Genomic DNA, 14,167 nt, shown 5'->3' with positions numbered 1-14,167 from the left:
GATGGATGGATGAAGGGGTAGATAGATAATATTGTTTAAAATACATAAATTGTACAGTAATTCAGTTATTCTGCATTCAGTTTTTTGCAGTCTAATGTTTTGTCAGGCAACTTGTAAAATGTCTAAAATAAATGATTTTATTCAAAACAAAATATTTGAATTATAATGATTATTTCATAAAATTATAATTTTGTACTGTACAAATCTATGAAATATTATAAAATATTTAATTATTTTAAATGACTGAATCAACCTGACTTCATTAGATTATACCGTAAAAGTAATGGTTTAGATCACATAAATAACAACTTTATATAACAACTGCAAGTTTTCATTTTTTTTTTTACAATAAAGCGTTTCAGAGAAAGGCTTAATAGTTAAGTTAATATTTCTACACATAGAAAGCAAAGGGTTGACTGATCCGTCTGCGAGCAGTCTGGCCTGTCTCCTTTCTCAAGGTTTTGTGAAAGCACAGCCTTATTTGTCCACGAGTGAGGGGTCACCTGTTGACTGGGACGCAGTTTTAATCCACAATAATCCTCCTCTCCTGTCACGACATCAGTAACCCCAAAAGCAAAGGGTATGTGTGTGTGTGTTTGTGAAAGAGAGAGTGTGTGTGCATATGTGATAAAGTACAATGAGTTTCTCAGAACTCTTCTCTGTTTCCTTCAGGATGGCAAACTACCCGGTTGGCCTGGGCAACAGCAGAATCAACATTCTGGTGATGGACGAATCAGAGGCTGAACCCGTCGTCATGACGATATACACTCTGCACATATACCGCGAAAGCAGGCCCAGTCTGCCAATGTTTGATGAGTATGTGATGTGCAGCTTCATGCAGGTACGCAGGACAAACACATACACTCTCATCAGCTCCTCCCCTAAACACTAACATCTGTCTAAAATCAGTCTAAAAGGAATTTGTCGGCCAGCTTATGAAGTTTGTTACATTCCTAGGTTATTTTAAACGCTGGAGAAAACTTTAAATTTTTATAGTCCACAAGAGGAGGTGTGGATCTCATATTTTTCATTTCATTTTTAATGCAGTAAAGTCTTTAGAACTGATTCTGGACCATTCCGGCACTTTCTTTCTCATGGATGTTCAGGTTTCAGTGCCTGTTCAGTACCAGTTAACTGATAGCACTGGTCGTAGAATCACAGTTATAGTGGATCACAGCAGGTTTCTGTCACACAGTGTTTACTCATGTTGTGTGAGTGCATATGTTTATGTCTGAAATTGAGAATTTTTTTAATAGTTTCTATTTATATTCACCTATATTTACCTACATATATTTTTACAAGATCATTTAAGGTGAGACAGTACAGGCAAAATTAGATTTTTCTCCTGCTCCGAGCCAAATATCTCCCAATTCAGTAGTACTTGCATACACCAAACTTTACATTTTTTTTCTATATTCTGAAGGTTTTTACAGAAGGGTATGTTCATATGTGACCCTGGACCACAAAACCAGTCATAAGGGTAAATTTTTTGAAATTGAGATTTATACATCATCTGAAAGCTGATGAAAACAATGCTTTCCATTGATGTATGGTTTGCTAGGATTGGATAATATTTGGAAATCTGGAATCTGGGGGTGCAAAAACATCAAAATACTGAGAAAATCGCCTTTAAAGTTGTCCAAATTAAGTTCTTAGCAATGCATATTACTAATCAAAAATTAAGTTTTGATATATTTACAGTAGGAAATTTACAAAATATCTTCATGGAACATGATCTTTACTTAATATACTAATGATTTTGGCATAAAAGAAAAATCGATAATTTTGACCCATACAATGTTTTTTTGGCTATTTCTAAAAATATACCCAAGCGAATTAAGACTGGTTTTGTGGTCCAGGGTCACATATATATTTTACCTGATTTTTTTTTTACAATGTTTTATTCCTTAAAAAAATATGGTGAAAATGTATTTTTTTCTGGCTGTTGTCAGTATTTTCTGATTTAAGGAGTGATAGAAAGAGATCCCCTCTGTAAAAACCTTTGAGTCTAATATGTCAACAGAATGAAACAAGAATTTTGAACTTGGCTTCATCCAATGTTAAGTTTTTTTTTTTGTTGTTGTTCTAAAATTTTATGCAAATCAGCACATATTTAATTAGATAATGCCTCATTTGCATATTAAAACATATCATTTTGAAAAACTGCGAGCACATTTATTATATACAGAACGTTATCATCCGTTGGTGTGGACGCTACTATACAATCTCAGAAAAAAAGGTACAAAAGCTGTCACTGGAGTGGTACCTTTTGTACCTTTTAGGTACTAATATGTACACTAATATGTCCCTTTAAGATACCAATATAGAAAGGTACCACCCCAGTGACAGCATTTGTACCTTTATTTTTGAGAGCGTAGTTATTGTTATAATTATCTTTATAGTTACCATTCTTGGTGCGGATGGGCCTTAACACTGGTTTTGCTACTGAATTAGGCATGATTTAAATATTCCACAGTTTATTCCAATTTTCTTTCACTTCTTCCTAATGGTTACATTGCATTTCATGCTTAACTGAATCAAAGTAATGCAGCAGAATGGCGAAAAGCAGAATGAGAGGAAGTGAGAGAGTGACAGTGTTCGTGACTTCTAGCTAACGCCAGTTCGTAATGAAAGTGTTTTATGGCTGTGTCTCTCCAGTTATGATGTGCTGATGACAGCATCTTCCCCAGGGAGTCATGTTTGGTTGGAGCTTCAGAGAGCATCAACCACTTTCTGTCTCAAACGTCGTAAATAAGTTAGGTGTGAGAGTTACTGGACTGTTTTCTATTAAGATTCAGAACTTCAAAACCTACTAAGTGTTGGGCTGTGAGTATTCTTAATAAGTTAATCCCATTCACTAGCTGTATTTTTGTAAAATGAACATAGGGAATGAAACAAATTGCTCCATTTATTCTCAGTTGTTCAGTTCTTTTCTGTGGAACGGTTGAACACTGGAGACAAGACAAATATTAATGTCAGGTGTAAACAGCTAGAGATTTGATTGTATGTTTGGAAGTTATCAGTCAGACCAACTGATGAGACTGGCCTGTGTTGAAGGACTCATTTTGGTCTTCAGTCTTCAATATGTTTGAGGATTGAGAACCGATCCTTCCTTACATACAACATTCCTTCATTTATCCCTTGATCCCTGGAGAGGAGAATGGGCTGGAAATCAAGCATTTTATCACGTTTCCCTTCAAAGACCAATCAAAAGGTTGTCTGAGGCCTTATTTACAGCGAGACAAACACATAACTCTTCTCTTTGTGCATCAGGGACACGATCCGAAAACCATAAGCAGCATCAGTATTTACTGACTAGCAGTCACATGGGTATAGTCAGAAAGCAACCTTTTGTTGACGTGACCAAAAGAGATCTGTATGTGTCAAAGGATAATTCACTTCTTTCAGCACCATGTGTACTTCATTAATACACACAGGACTTCCTGACCTCATCCAGCAAATAAATGCGAGCACTAAGCTTGATGAATTGTTCACTCTTTTGAAAACATCCAGCTGGAAAGCTTATGTTTGCAACACATTATATTTTTCATTCATTTACTTATTTAAGGATGACTTGAAGCATAACCTAACAGTTTTGGTGGTGATGTCAGTTTGGTCAGTTTTTTTTATTTTTTATACATAATATACATTTACTTTTTTTTACATTTAAGAAATGTGAATATTGGTATTTTCCTGCATTTAATAAGACTTGTCTGCTGTATTTTAATGCATTGTTACATTTACCATAAATGTATTACCTTTAAAATATGAGTAAACACAGACGTGACTTTTTCTCCAATAAAACTTAATGGTGTTGGTTGTAAAATATTTCTGACATTACTTTTGGCTTTGGGTACAAATTAAAGGCTCAGGTCACACACACAAAAAATGTCAGTTATGCACTTTGTTGACCTGTAGACTTGTTTTCTTCTTTTAGACACAAAAGAAGATATTTTGAATACTGTTTCAGCTGTTTTTGTCTGTATAATGTAAAAGCATCATCATTATCTGTTCAAAACATGATCCGTTCATCTTGATTAGATGGATAAAAAAACACTGCAACGTTTTTCAAAATATCTTCTTTTGTGTTGCATAAATTATATAAAGTAAATTATGACAGAATTTGAATTTTTACATCAATCATCTGTTTAAGTGATTGGTTGGCTTTAAAGCTCATTTGTAAAAGGTCTTTCAGAGAACGCAGTTCCTCTGTCTCTTCTCAGCTCTGTGTTGACATATAGCTTGTGATGAAATGGATTTGAAGTAGGAAGCGTTTTTTTTTTTCTCTCAGCAGAAGCCACAGTGTGGTTTTAGAGATCTGGAGCTTTTCCCCTGCGCGTGATGGGTGTTTTTCAAGCCTCGAGGTGACATTCAGACATAACAGAGATTGGCTTGTTGCCATCTGTTTGGTTGATTTATATGTAGATATTTTAGGGAACTTTCCCAAAACTCAATTGTAGCATAATCTGAAGTAAACACTTTCGTTTTCCATTTTTGTATTTCTAACTCGCGCCAAAAATCAGAGGGTGGTCTTGAGGGAAAACAATGCAAGATTCTTTAATTCTTTCCAACTGCATCTGCGCATCTTTTTACACCACAAGCCTTCTTGGCTTCTAAGGAGCAGTTCACACAAGCGTTTAAACCGCTGGATCGACAACAATGAAACAATGCATGGGTCTCAACTTAACTTGACGTGGCATCATATAAACACATTTTGTTCATGCCGCAGAGATATCTGTGTTCTGACACTCAGAACATCTCTCTGTCCGTTCTTAGGCAGATTAGTGTGGAAAACATTAGCGCAGAAGGGACAGGGGAGGCAAGGTGGCAGCGCAGAGGAATTATTTTGAAGCTACAGCATGTCGACGTCCACGTCTACCATCTGCCCTTCCTCTCAACACACTCTCTGTTTGCCATTAGAACCCTCAGCATCCATCAAAAACTCTGCAGAGACAAACAATCGCCACTTTTTAAACTCTCTGATGCCAAAGCAATTAGATTAGCATATGTGATTGGATCAGTAAAGGACATTTCACTCAAAAAATTAAAATAATTTACTTACCCTGAAGTATTTCAAACCAAAAACACAAAAAAGGCTCTCTTTTTTTTGTCCATACAATGAAAGTCAATGGGGTCCAATGTTGTTTGACTTCAAGATATATATTTTTGTGTGTGTTCTGCAGAAGAAAGAGAAACATAGCACATTTGTTTTTGTTTTTTTGTTTTTTTTATCTGTAGTTAAATTCTGGACCCTATCTTCCACAAATCTATCGTACACTCTTACCATTTTTTATTACTTTTAAGAACATTTTAATAATCCAAATAACCCTTTTCCACTATAAAAAACCTTTAGTGCAATCGAAAGTGATGTGACATGTAGCCAAGTATGGTATCCCATACTCGGAATTTGTGCTCTGCATTTAGCCCATCCAAGTGTACACACAGAGCAGTGAGTAGTGAACACACACACACACACACACCGTGAACCCACACCCGGAGCAGTGGGCAGCCATGTGAAGGGTTCCATGGATGTTAAAGGTGCTTAATGGAACCATCAATTCCAATAAATAGCATTTATTTTTAAGAGTGTATGGCTTCAGAAGATTTGAAATAATCCACCTTTATGATAGATCTGTGGTGTTTTTGCATCTATATTTGAAGCCTTAAAGCTTCTAAAGATCTATTCCTTAAAATATATACCTCAGCTGTTCTGGGATGGTGGATTGCTACTTCATTCTCTCCATTCTGAAGCAGTAAAAGTGAGTTTGTCTGTCTCTTGTTCTTTCTATGGCTATTGAACGCCTTCGCCTGGTGTTGTCGTTAGTCAACTGACCCCTGGTTCCTTAAGCCCTCTCCAGCAGAGAAGTGTACCGCAGCATGTTTGGCACATTGGTGTGTGTATGGAGTCTTCTGGATTTATGGAATATGGGGTCAGTAATTAGGAGAAGGGACGTATTCTGTGTCACCCTGGCACTGTAAATATATAGAAGAGGTCTTTTTAAAATAGTGTGACCTTTTCGGTGCTGTATGCCTTATAAAACCAATGAAGTGCTAAAGATGTAATGGTCTGTTAGGATTATGTTGGGGTTTTTTTCTGTAGGGAAACTGGCATGAGTTGGACAATCTGATGATTTGTCTGACCTCAACCAAAGGACGAAGAGAAAACCAGTAGAACGTTTGAAAGTTGTTTACTCAGTGCAACTTATAACATCCAAGTGAAAGATAAAACACCAACATGTCAGAAAAAAAAACAGAAATATAAAAACAACAATGTTGAAATTATGTGTTCTTGCTAGATAATTTATGTCTAAATCAAATTCAGTGCGACTTTTAACAGAAGGACAGTCATTGTATTTTTTCTGTCTTCAAAGAAGATACTGAATAAATTGTATAAAAGATGTGTGTAATAATAATATACACTGCTGTTCAAAAGTTTGGTGTCAGTAAGATTGTTTAATGTTCTTGAAAGATGTCTTTAATGCTCACCAAGGCTGCATTAATTTAATAAAAAAATATAGTAAAAAAACAGTAATATTGTGAAATATTATTACAATTTAAAATAACTGTTTTAATATATTTTAAAATCTAATTTATTCCTGTGATGAAAAGCTGAATTTTCAGCAGCATTACTCCAGTCTTGAGTGTCACATGATCCTTCAGAAATAATTCTAATATGCTGATTTGCTCAAAAAACCTTTCTTATTATTATCAATGTTGAAAACATTCCACATTCACATCAATTGTGCTACTTAATATTTTTGTGGAAACCATGATACATTTTTGTTTTCAGCATTCTTTGTTGAATAGAAAGTTTAAAAGAACAGAATATATATATATATATTATCTTTTATTATTATTTTTTTTCATGTATAAATGTCTTTTCAATTTGACACTTTTGGCCAATTTAATGTATTGGTGCTCAATAATAGTAATGATTTCTTTTAAAAATTCTTACTGACCCTAAAGTTTTGAACTGTAGTGTAAAAAGTATTATTTATATAAAATATACAAATGATGTTTTATGCAAAATTTAGATTATATTCAAAATTTATTTAAATATACATTTACATTTATTTTACTATCTATACACAGACTCTCTATATCTTGACAAGCTTTAAGAAAAAAAAAACTGCAAACAGAATTGTCAGTATGTGAATATGTTGCTTCAGTCCATTTAACTGACTCACGAAAACCACCTGGACTCTTTTCCCCTATACCATGTGCTCTATCATCTGTTCTCTTTTCATGTTTTTCTCTCATCTCTTCCCCCTCCACATCAATGGGTCAGCGAGAATACCATGATGGTCAGAGCTGGATGTCTGTAAACTGGGCGGGGGGTTGAGGACCACCAGCACCCCCTACCAAACACAAGCTCCATTCACCCTGCTGGGCTTTGAAGTCCTCTCGAGTGTCTCTGGCCACTGTATTGTCAGGCTAATGCAGAATGTTGCCTGATTGTTGTAGCAATTTCATTTTTAATTAGTTGAAGACGACACAGGCAGGATGGCAGGTATGCAAACAGTTATTGCTCCCACCCACGAAGGGTCGTATCGATGTATTGACTCACATACATGCATGTTCCTCTGCCTTCCTGCTTTCATCTTGTAGTGAAAACCAACACACCAAAGACAATTCTGAAGATAGCACTATTCTAATGATGCCAGTGAACATGAAAATAGACTTTTTTTTCTCTCAGAGCTTGCAGAATCTGGCAAAAAACCAAAGGAGCCATGGCCTAGCGGTTAGTCTGTTTGTATTGTTCATGATTTCAACTTGCTCTAAATCTGAACTTTGTGTGCGTGTGTGTGTTTTGTTGATTTATTCAGAATCTTGCACAATCCTGAAAGGCGCTGTGGTTTAGCAGTTATTTATTATATAATTTGTATTGTATTGTTCAGATACTTGCAGATTTCTGCAGTAATGCCATAGGAGCTGTGGCTTAGCAGTAGTTAGTGTTTTTTTGTTTTTATTTTATTATAATTTTTTGTTTTGTTTTATACTTTTTTGTTCAAATACTTGCACAATCCTGCAGTAATGCCAAAGGAGCTGTGGCTTAGCTGTTTTGTTTTGTTTTGTCTTATTAATCTTTTCAAATGGCTCTGTATCTGAAATTCTTCTTTTTTTGTTTTGTTTGTTTGTTTTTGTTTCACTTTTTGCTGTTTTATTTAAATACTTGCATAATCCTGCAATAATAGAAGTTGTAGCTTAGCAGTAAGTGCACATTTTTGTTTTTGTTTTGTTTTTATCATCCACCAAGTGAAAATCATAAGCATGTAAATGCTTGTTTTAAAAGTTTAAAACCCAGGTTAATGTAAATGCTACACTGCAAATACAATGTAGTAACGTGATTTCAGCTACCTCGACTGTAGTTTGAGTGATTGGGTCACAAAACATTTTGGAGCACTTTTAAACCTGTATTTAGTGCTCTCCACTTATAAACGGACCACCTGAAACTGATCTTAATACCAGCTGTAAAGAGACTCCGAGAACAGTTAATGAGGCTCCTTTGTAATGTGCTTGTACTAGTATTGTTATACTAGACCAACTTGTTTCTCACAGATTCTGTCAGTTCAACAGCTTACATGACCCTATCCACCACACTTCAAAACTCAAAGAAAATATGCTCCCTGCATACCTTGCCAGTCGGTATGGCGATAGAGAGTAAAGTGCTCATTTCCTCAGATTGTCGGGAGCTCTTAATCCTGCTTTGAAGTTCAGCAGCTCGGAGGCTCCTCCACCGAGAGCCTCAATCCTATTTTGTATAGAAAATTACCTACGTTTGCTCATCAGAGAGCAATCGGCTTGCTACCCGCAAGTCTTTCGCGCACATCTGGAGCTGGCTAGCTCACCGCAGAGCGAATGACCACAATGACAGACTTCATTGGCCTTATTAGTGCTGGACAGAGTTAGCACCCGCTAGGGGACATTTTGTGCCACTGTGCCAGTTTGACACAGTGTGCCACATTCACATAATCTTAATAAGATACAGCTGATTTCCTGCAGATCTGATTAAGGAAAGAGGTTTTTGTTGTTATTGTCCGAGGGTCACACACAGCTGTTGGTCATATGCGACTAAATTCAAAAGGTAACGTCTCACTTATAAAAATGTATCATGCTATGGTATCTGCCACTTACAATAAAATAAAATAAAAAAAGAAAATACAATCAAATTAACCAAGATTTAATTATCTTGATAACAGTGGTTGTTGTATCGTAGGAACAATGATTGAACCATTTTGTCTATAAAACAATGGCTGCTAATGTTTTCAACGGCTAAAATTTGACATGATTTGTCAATACTTATCAAAAAGTTTAAAAAGTTGCATTTTATTTTTAGATATACTTTTGCATTTTTTTTTTATATTCCATTAATTTGTTTTGTATTCATATAATTCAAATACTTGCAAAATCCTGCAAAAACACCAAATTAGCTATGGGCTATTAGATTAGATTAGATTTATTTTTTATTTGCTTTATATTTAAGTGTTCCTAATATGACATTTTTAAGGTTCATAATAATGTTTTGGGAGTCTCCTACAATAGGTTTACATGCATGCAAGATCAAAACATGCTTTCTTTAAAATATGCATTTAATATCACCTCATTTTCCAATGATTCTCAAATGATTCGTTCGAAGCCATTCTAAGATTCAGTCTCTCTAAACACCTCCTTTCTGTGAGCCTACTCTGCTCTTATTGGTCAGATAGCCTGGTCTGTTGTGATTGGTCTACCGTTTACAGCGCATGTTGAAATGATAAGCCCATTGCCATAGTTCCGTATTTTGAACATTTGATAGAAAATATAGACATCTATTATTTATCATGCTTACAGGTTGTGATTCAGTGGAGCCAGCTGGTCCAAACAAATGGGTACTGAGCCATCTTTCAGGAGCGTTTTGTGAATCCCACGTTGAATCCTACGTTGAACTCCACGAGATTAGAGAAGCAGTCGTCAGTAAAATGACAGGAACACAAAAACGATTGGGGTTGTACTGCTGTGGTACAGTGGAAAAAAATGAATTTTAACCACTGATTTTTTGCAGCCTAATTTTTCGGAATTGAAAATAAAATGAATTTACTTTCACAGCGTAGGACACAGCAGCTGAATCCGAAATCACCCCCTATACCCTCATTCACTATACCCTACATTAGGCCAATAATACAGTTCACTTGAAGGAATAAATGAAAACGAGTGAGCGAATTTGGACACTGAGTGCACCTGAAGGACTGCCGCTTTTGCATAGTTTGTGCTTGCTGTTTAATAACCATTACAAACTGGGAACTCCAGTAGTAAGTTGAAATGATTTATCTTGACTCTGAAAGTATGTATAAACCCTGATTAAAATATTTAATAGGTATCAATTTACCGTGAATTTATACCTGTATCATATTACGCTGTACGCCGTGGACGAGTGCTTTGTTAAATGAATGGATGATGGATGATTCAGTTGTGGGCGACATCTTCTGGCGAGACGTGGCAATTCATTCGGTGTACAACTCTCACAGTGCATTATGGGTATTTGCTAGCCGTTGAGCATACATCAGTTGTACACTCGTTATTGCTGTGCATTGTGCGATTGAATGAGTGCACTCGATAATGTCCTCTAAGGTGTCGAACACCACTAAAAATGGCTGTCCCCTCAAATAGTGCCCCATTTAAGGGTATAGGTGGCGATTTTGGACACAGGGAGCGTCTTCTTGGCATGATGTTGACTACACAAACAAGCTACTGACAACTCGTTCAGGCTGTTCAGAGTTATTTATCGTGCACTTTCAGCTTTTCAACTTTGCAGATTGCTTGCATTCACATACAGCTACATTACACACACTGCATGTAAGGCAGTATTCGAAATGGCATAATAGGGGCACTTTTACGTATTGTATTTTATATTTTTGAATTTTTGAAAAAATTGTTTCACGAAAGTAGACTGGCTTACAAACACTTACTGTCCAGTAGTATTAGAACAAACTTGCTGTGTCTTATTTTGCTAATCCTTCATCCTTCAGTTTTCCTTCTGCATTATTTGACTCGAGTTTCAATCAGGTGATAACAGAAGGTTTTGATTGGGATGATTGATGGAGGTGGAGAGAGACAGGCGAGACCTCCTGAACCCACCCACCCACACCTTTCATCTTTCTCTTTCCCTCTCACACACTAAAATCTCTTGTTTTTTTCACTCTCCCCATCGCAAGCACTCACACTGGGTCTTGGGACCTTTCTTTGCTCGGGTCCTGGGACCTTTCTTTGCTCCATCAGAATCCAGGGTGGAATCGAAGAGATTACGTAGCAATCCATTTGTGCGCGTGATCAGGAGCTCTGCTTTTGAAGTCTGTCAGATCAGGGATTAACCTCTTACAGCAGTGTCTGGGTCAGATCGGGCCACAGGACAGTGAATGCGCATGCATGCACTTCTCCAAAACAATGGTGTTAGAATGTGTGCCGTGTGTTACTCCTAACTTCTGTGTGAGTACTTTAAGGTCAGGAATAAATCGGAGAACAAGCTTCCTCTCTGTTTGCTGATTTTACATCTGGTATCTGATCGCTTAGTCAAGGAGACTTGACATTTTTTTTTTTTACACTTGCATTGCCAGCTTTGCCTGTTCGCCCTCTTTATTGTTGCACACGTGTAACCTTAAGGGAAACGCCCACTAGAAATCAATTTCACACCAGTAATTTAAAAGTAATTGCAAAAGTGGGTCTGAAAAGTGAAGTTAGTTTTGAGAAAAGCTGTAGCATCATTTACTTGCAGATGCCTCTTAATGTTTTATTATCTAATGCAATGGCATTCACACATGTTTAAGTGTTTTCCTGTTGAACATAAAAGAATATATTTTGAAGAATGTGAGTAACCAAACAGTTGCTGGTCCCCATTGACTTCCGTAGTATGGAAAAAAAATACTATGGAATTCAATAGGGATCAGAAACTGTTTGGTTACTCACATTCTTCAAAATATCTTCTTTTGTAAAAAAATTCATACAGGTTTGAAACAACTTGAGGGTAACTGGTTTAGGGCCTGAGAAACATTCCCCATGCTCCTATGTTAAGAAATGAGAACCCATGTGGTAAATTTTGGACCTGACTGCTGGTTTTCATTGAACAGTTCTGCGGTCTGGCCACAGCCCACTTTTTTCTTTGTACCTAATCAGCTCACTTGTACCAGAATTGAGAAAATGTATCCGTTCTGTTCTTAATCAGTCCCTGTTAAAGGAGAAATCCAGCTAAATGCTGTTTGCCAGTCTCACTCAGAAGCTGACTGCTTCCTGCTCTGCCTTGTGATTTTGTGGTCCAGCGGGCCAATTATTTCACAATAACAAATCTGCTGGCGGTCCACTATTAGTGCGGTCAGTAGGCTTTATTATGCTTGAGTCAGTCTGTGTGCTCTTTCATGGATTGCAGTGTGGACCTTAAGTTGTTGTTTTGTTGTTTTTTTTTATCATATATGTGTACTTTATTTATTTATTTTTTATTATATTTTTTATTTTTTTTTTTATATATTTTTTTTATACACCCTATATATATTCATTAATCATATCAGTGACAGTAAATACATCTGTAATATAACAAAAGATTTCTGTTTCAAATAAATGCTGTTCTTTTGAGCTTTCTATTCATCAAAGGATCCTGAAAAATGTGTCAACATGTCCACAAAAATATTAAGCAGCACAAATGTATTCAACATGAATAAGAAATGTGTCTTGAGCAACAAATCAGCATATTATGAATGAATTCTGAAGGATCATATGACACTGAAGACTGGAGTAATGGTGGCTGAAAAATTTAGCTTTGCATCACAGGAATAAAATACATTTTAAAATATATTCAAATAGAATTTGGATATTTTAAATTGTAATAATATATCACAATTTTTACTGAATTTTGATCAAATAAATGCAGCCTTGGTGTGAGCATAAGAAACATCTTTCAAAAACATTGAAAAATCTTACTGACCCCAAACTGCAGTAGTGTATATGCATATAGTTATTTTTGTATATATTGTGTATTTATTTATATGCAGAAAAAACATGCACAGATGCATACCTATAAAACCTGCCGTTGAGATGAATGAGAATGCTAACAGCTCTTTTCAGGTATTACAGACCTTTCTGCCCCAGTCAGTAAAAGAAAGACCTGCTATGGCAGTGATTCATTCTGGCCAAAGTAAAGATGCTGCATTTTTGACCTTAGTCCAATTTGTCTTCGATGACTGGAAATTTCCCGCCGTTAAATCTCACACTTACGTTCCTGAATAAGGCCTGTTTTCGTTTTTCAGCTCTCTTACCGAGAGACAGATTGGTGGAGTAAGAGCAGCTGTGCATGTGCGTCTGTGTCCAACTGCCTCTACTCCGAACTGGACAGAAAGATCTCTTGATTAAAGGCAAGCTGTGTGCTTTTGACTTTATTTAATGCCTGTGTGAGAGTGTGGAGTGGGAACGGGGGCCATGAGTGTGTGTCACCGGTGGTACAGGGCTGTGTATTACAGAGGAAGTTAGTGTGTGTGTTCTGAAAAGATGAGACTGACAGCTTTGACTTCTGCTCATTTCCTCACTGTACTTAGTAAATGCTTATCTGATGCCACAGTTAGCCTGAGAAAGAGGAAAAGAAAGTAAGAGAGAAACAGAAGGGAAGAGAGACAGCTAACTTATAAATATAACTTATAAATAGGCCCACCCGGGACAGTTGAAATGGAGACAATTATAACACTAGTATTTCAGTTTACAGAGTGTTATGATGACTCAGCATATTTAATTAATAAAATTACTTAAGCTGATTAAATTAAAGTAATTGCTAAAAATGACTGTAAATATAATTAACAAAAATATAACTTTAAATATATTATTATATACACAATAATTATTATAATATATAATAATAATAAAATATGAATATATTTTTTATGAAATAAAATGCTTTATAAAATGTTTTTATAATTTTAATCACAAAAAAAGAAGAAATTATTAGTTTGATCATTTTAAATAGAATATAAACAATAATAACAATAACCGAAAAATGTAATATATTTATTTATTTATTTATTTAGTCATTTAGCAGACGCTTTTATCCAAAGCGACTTACAAATGAGGACAATAAAAGCAGTCAAAACTAACAAAAGAGCAACAATATATAAGTGCAAATGACAAGTCTCGGTTAGCCTAACGCAGTACACGT

At 35.8% G+C, this 14,167-nt stretch overlaps 1 protein-coding gene across 1 annotated transcript in view; it reads left to right on the top strand.

Moving 5' to 3' along the window:
* Positions 1-14,167, top strand: part of LOC107743276 (cadherin-like and PC-esterase domain-containing protein 1) — a 61,058-nt gene that overhangs the window by 24,731 nt on the left and 22,160 nt on the right. The window contains exon 14 of the mRNA XM_016556437.1: positions 673-841. Coding sequence (XP_016411923.1) covers positions 673-841 — 169 coding nt within the window. The remainder of the gene's footprint in view (positions 1-672; positions 842-14,167) is intronic.

Source organism: Sinocyclocheilus rhinocerous, unplaced genomic scaffold, assembly GCF_001515625.1.
Source record: "Sinocyclocheilus rhinocerous isolate Xijiao unplaced genomic scaffold, SAMN03320098_v1.1 scaffold551, whole genome shotgun sequence".
NCBI classification, from domain to species: domain Eukaryota; kingdom Metazoa; phylum Chordata; class Actinopteri; order Cypriniformes; family Cyprinidae; genus Sinocyclocheilus; species Sinocyclocheilus rhinocerous.
The sequence above is the reverse complement of the archived record's forward strand: the minus strand, read 5'-3'. Positions and strand labels throughout refer to the sequence as shown.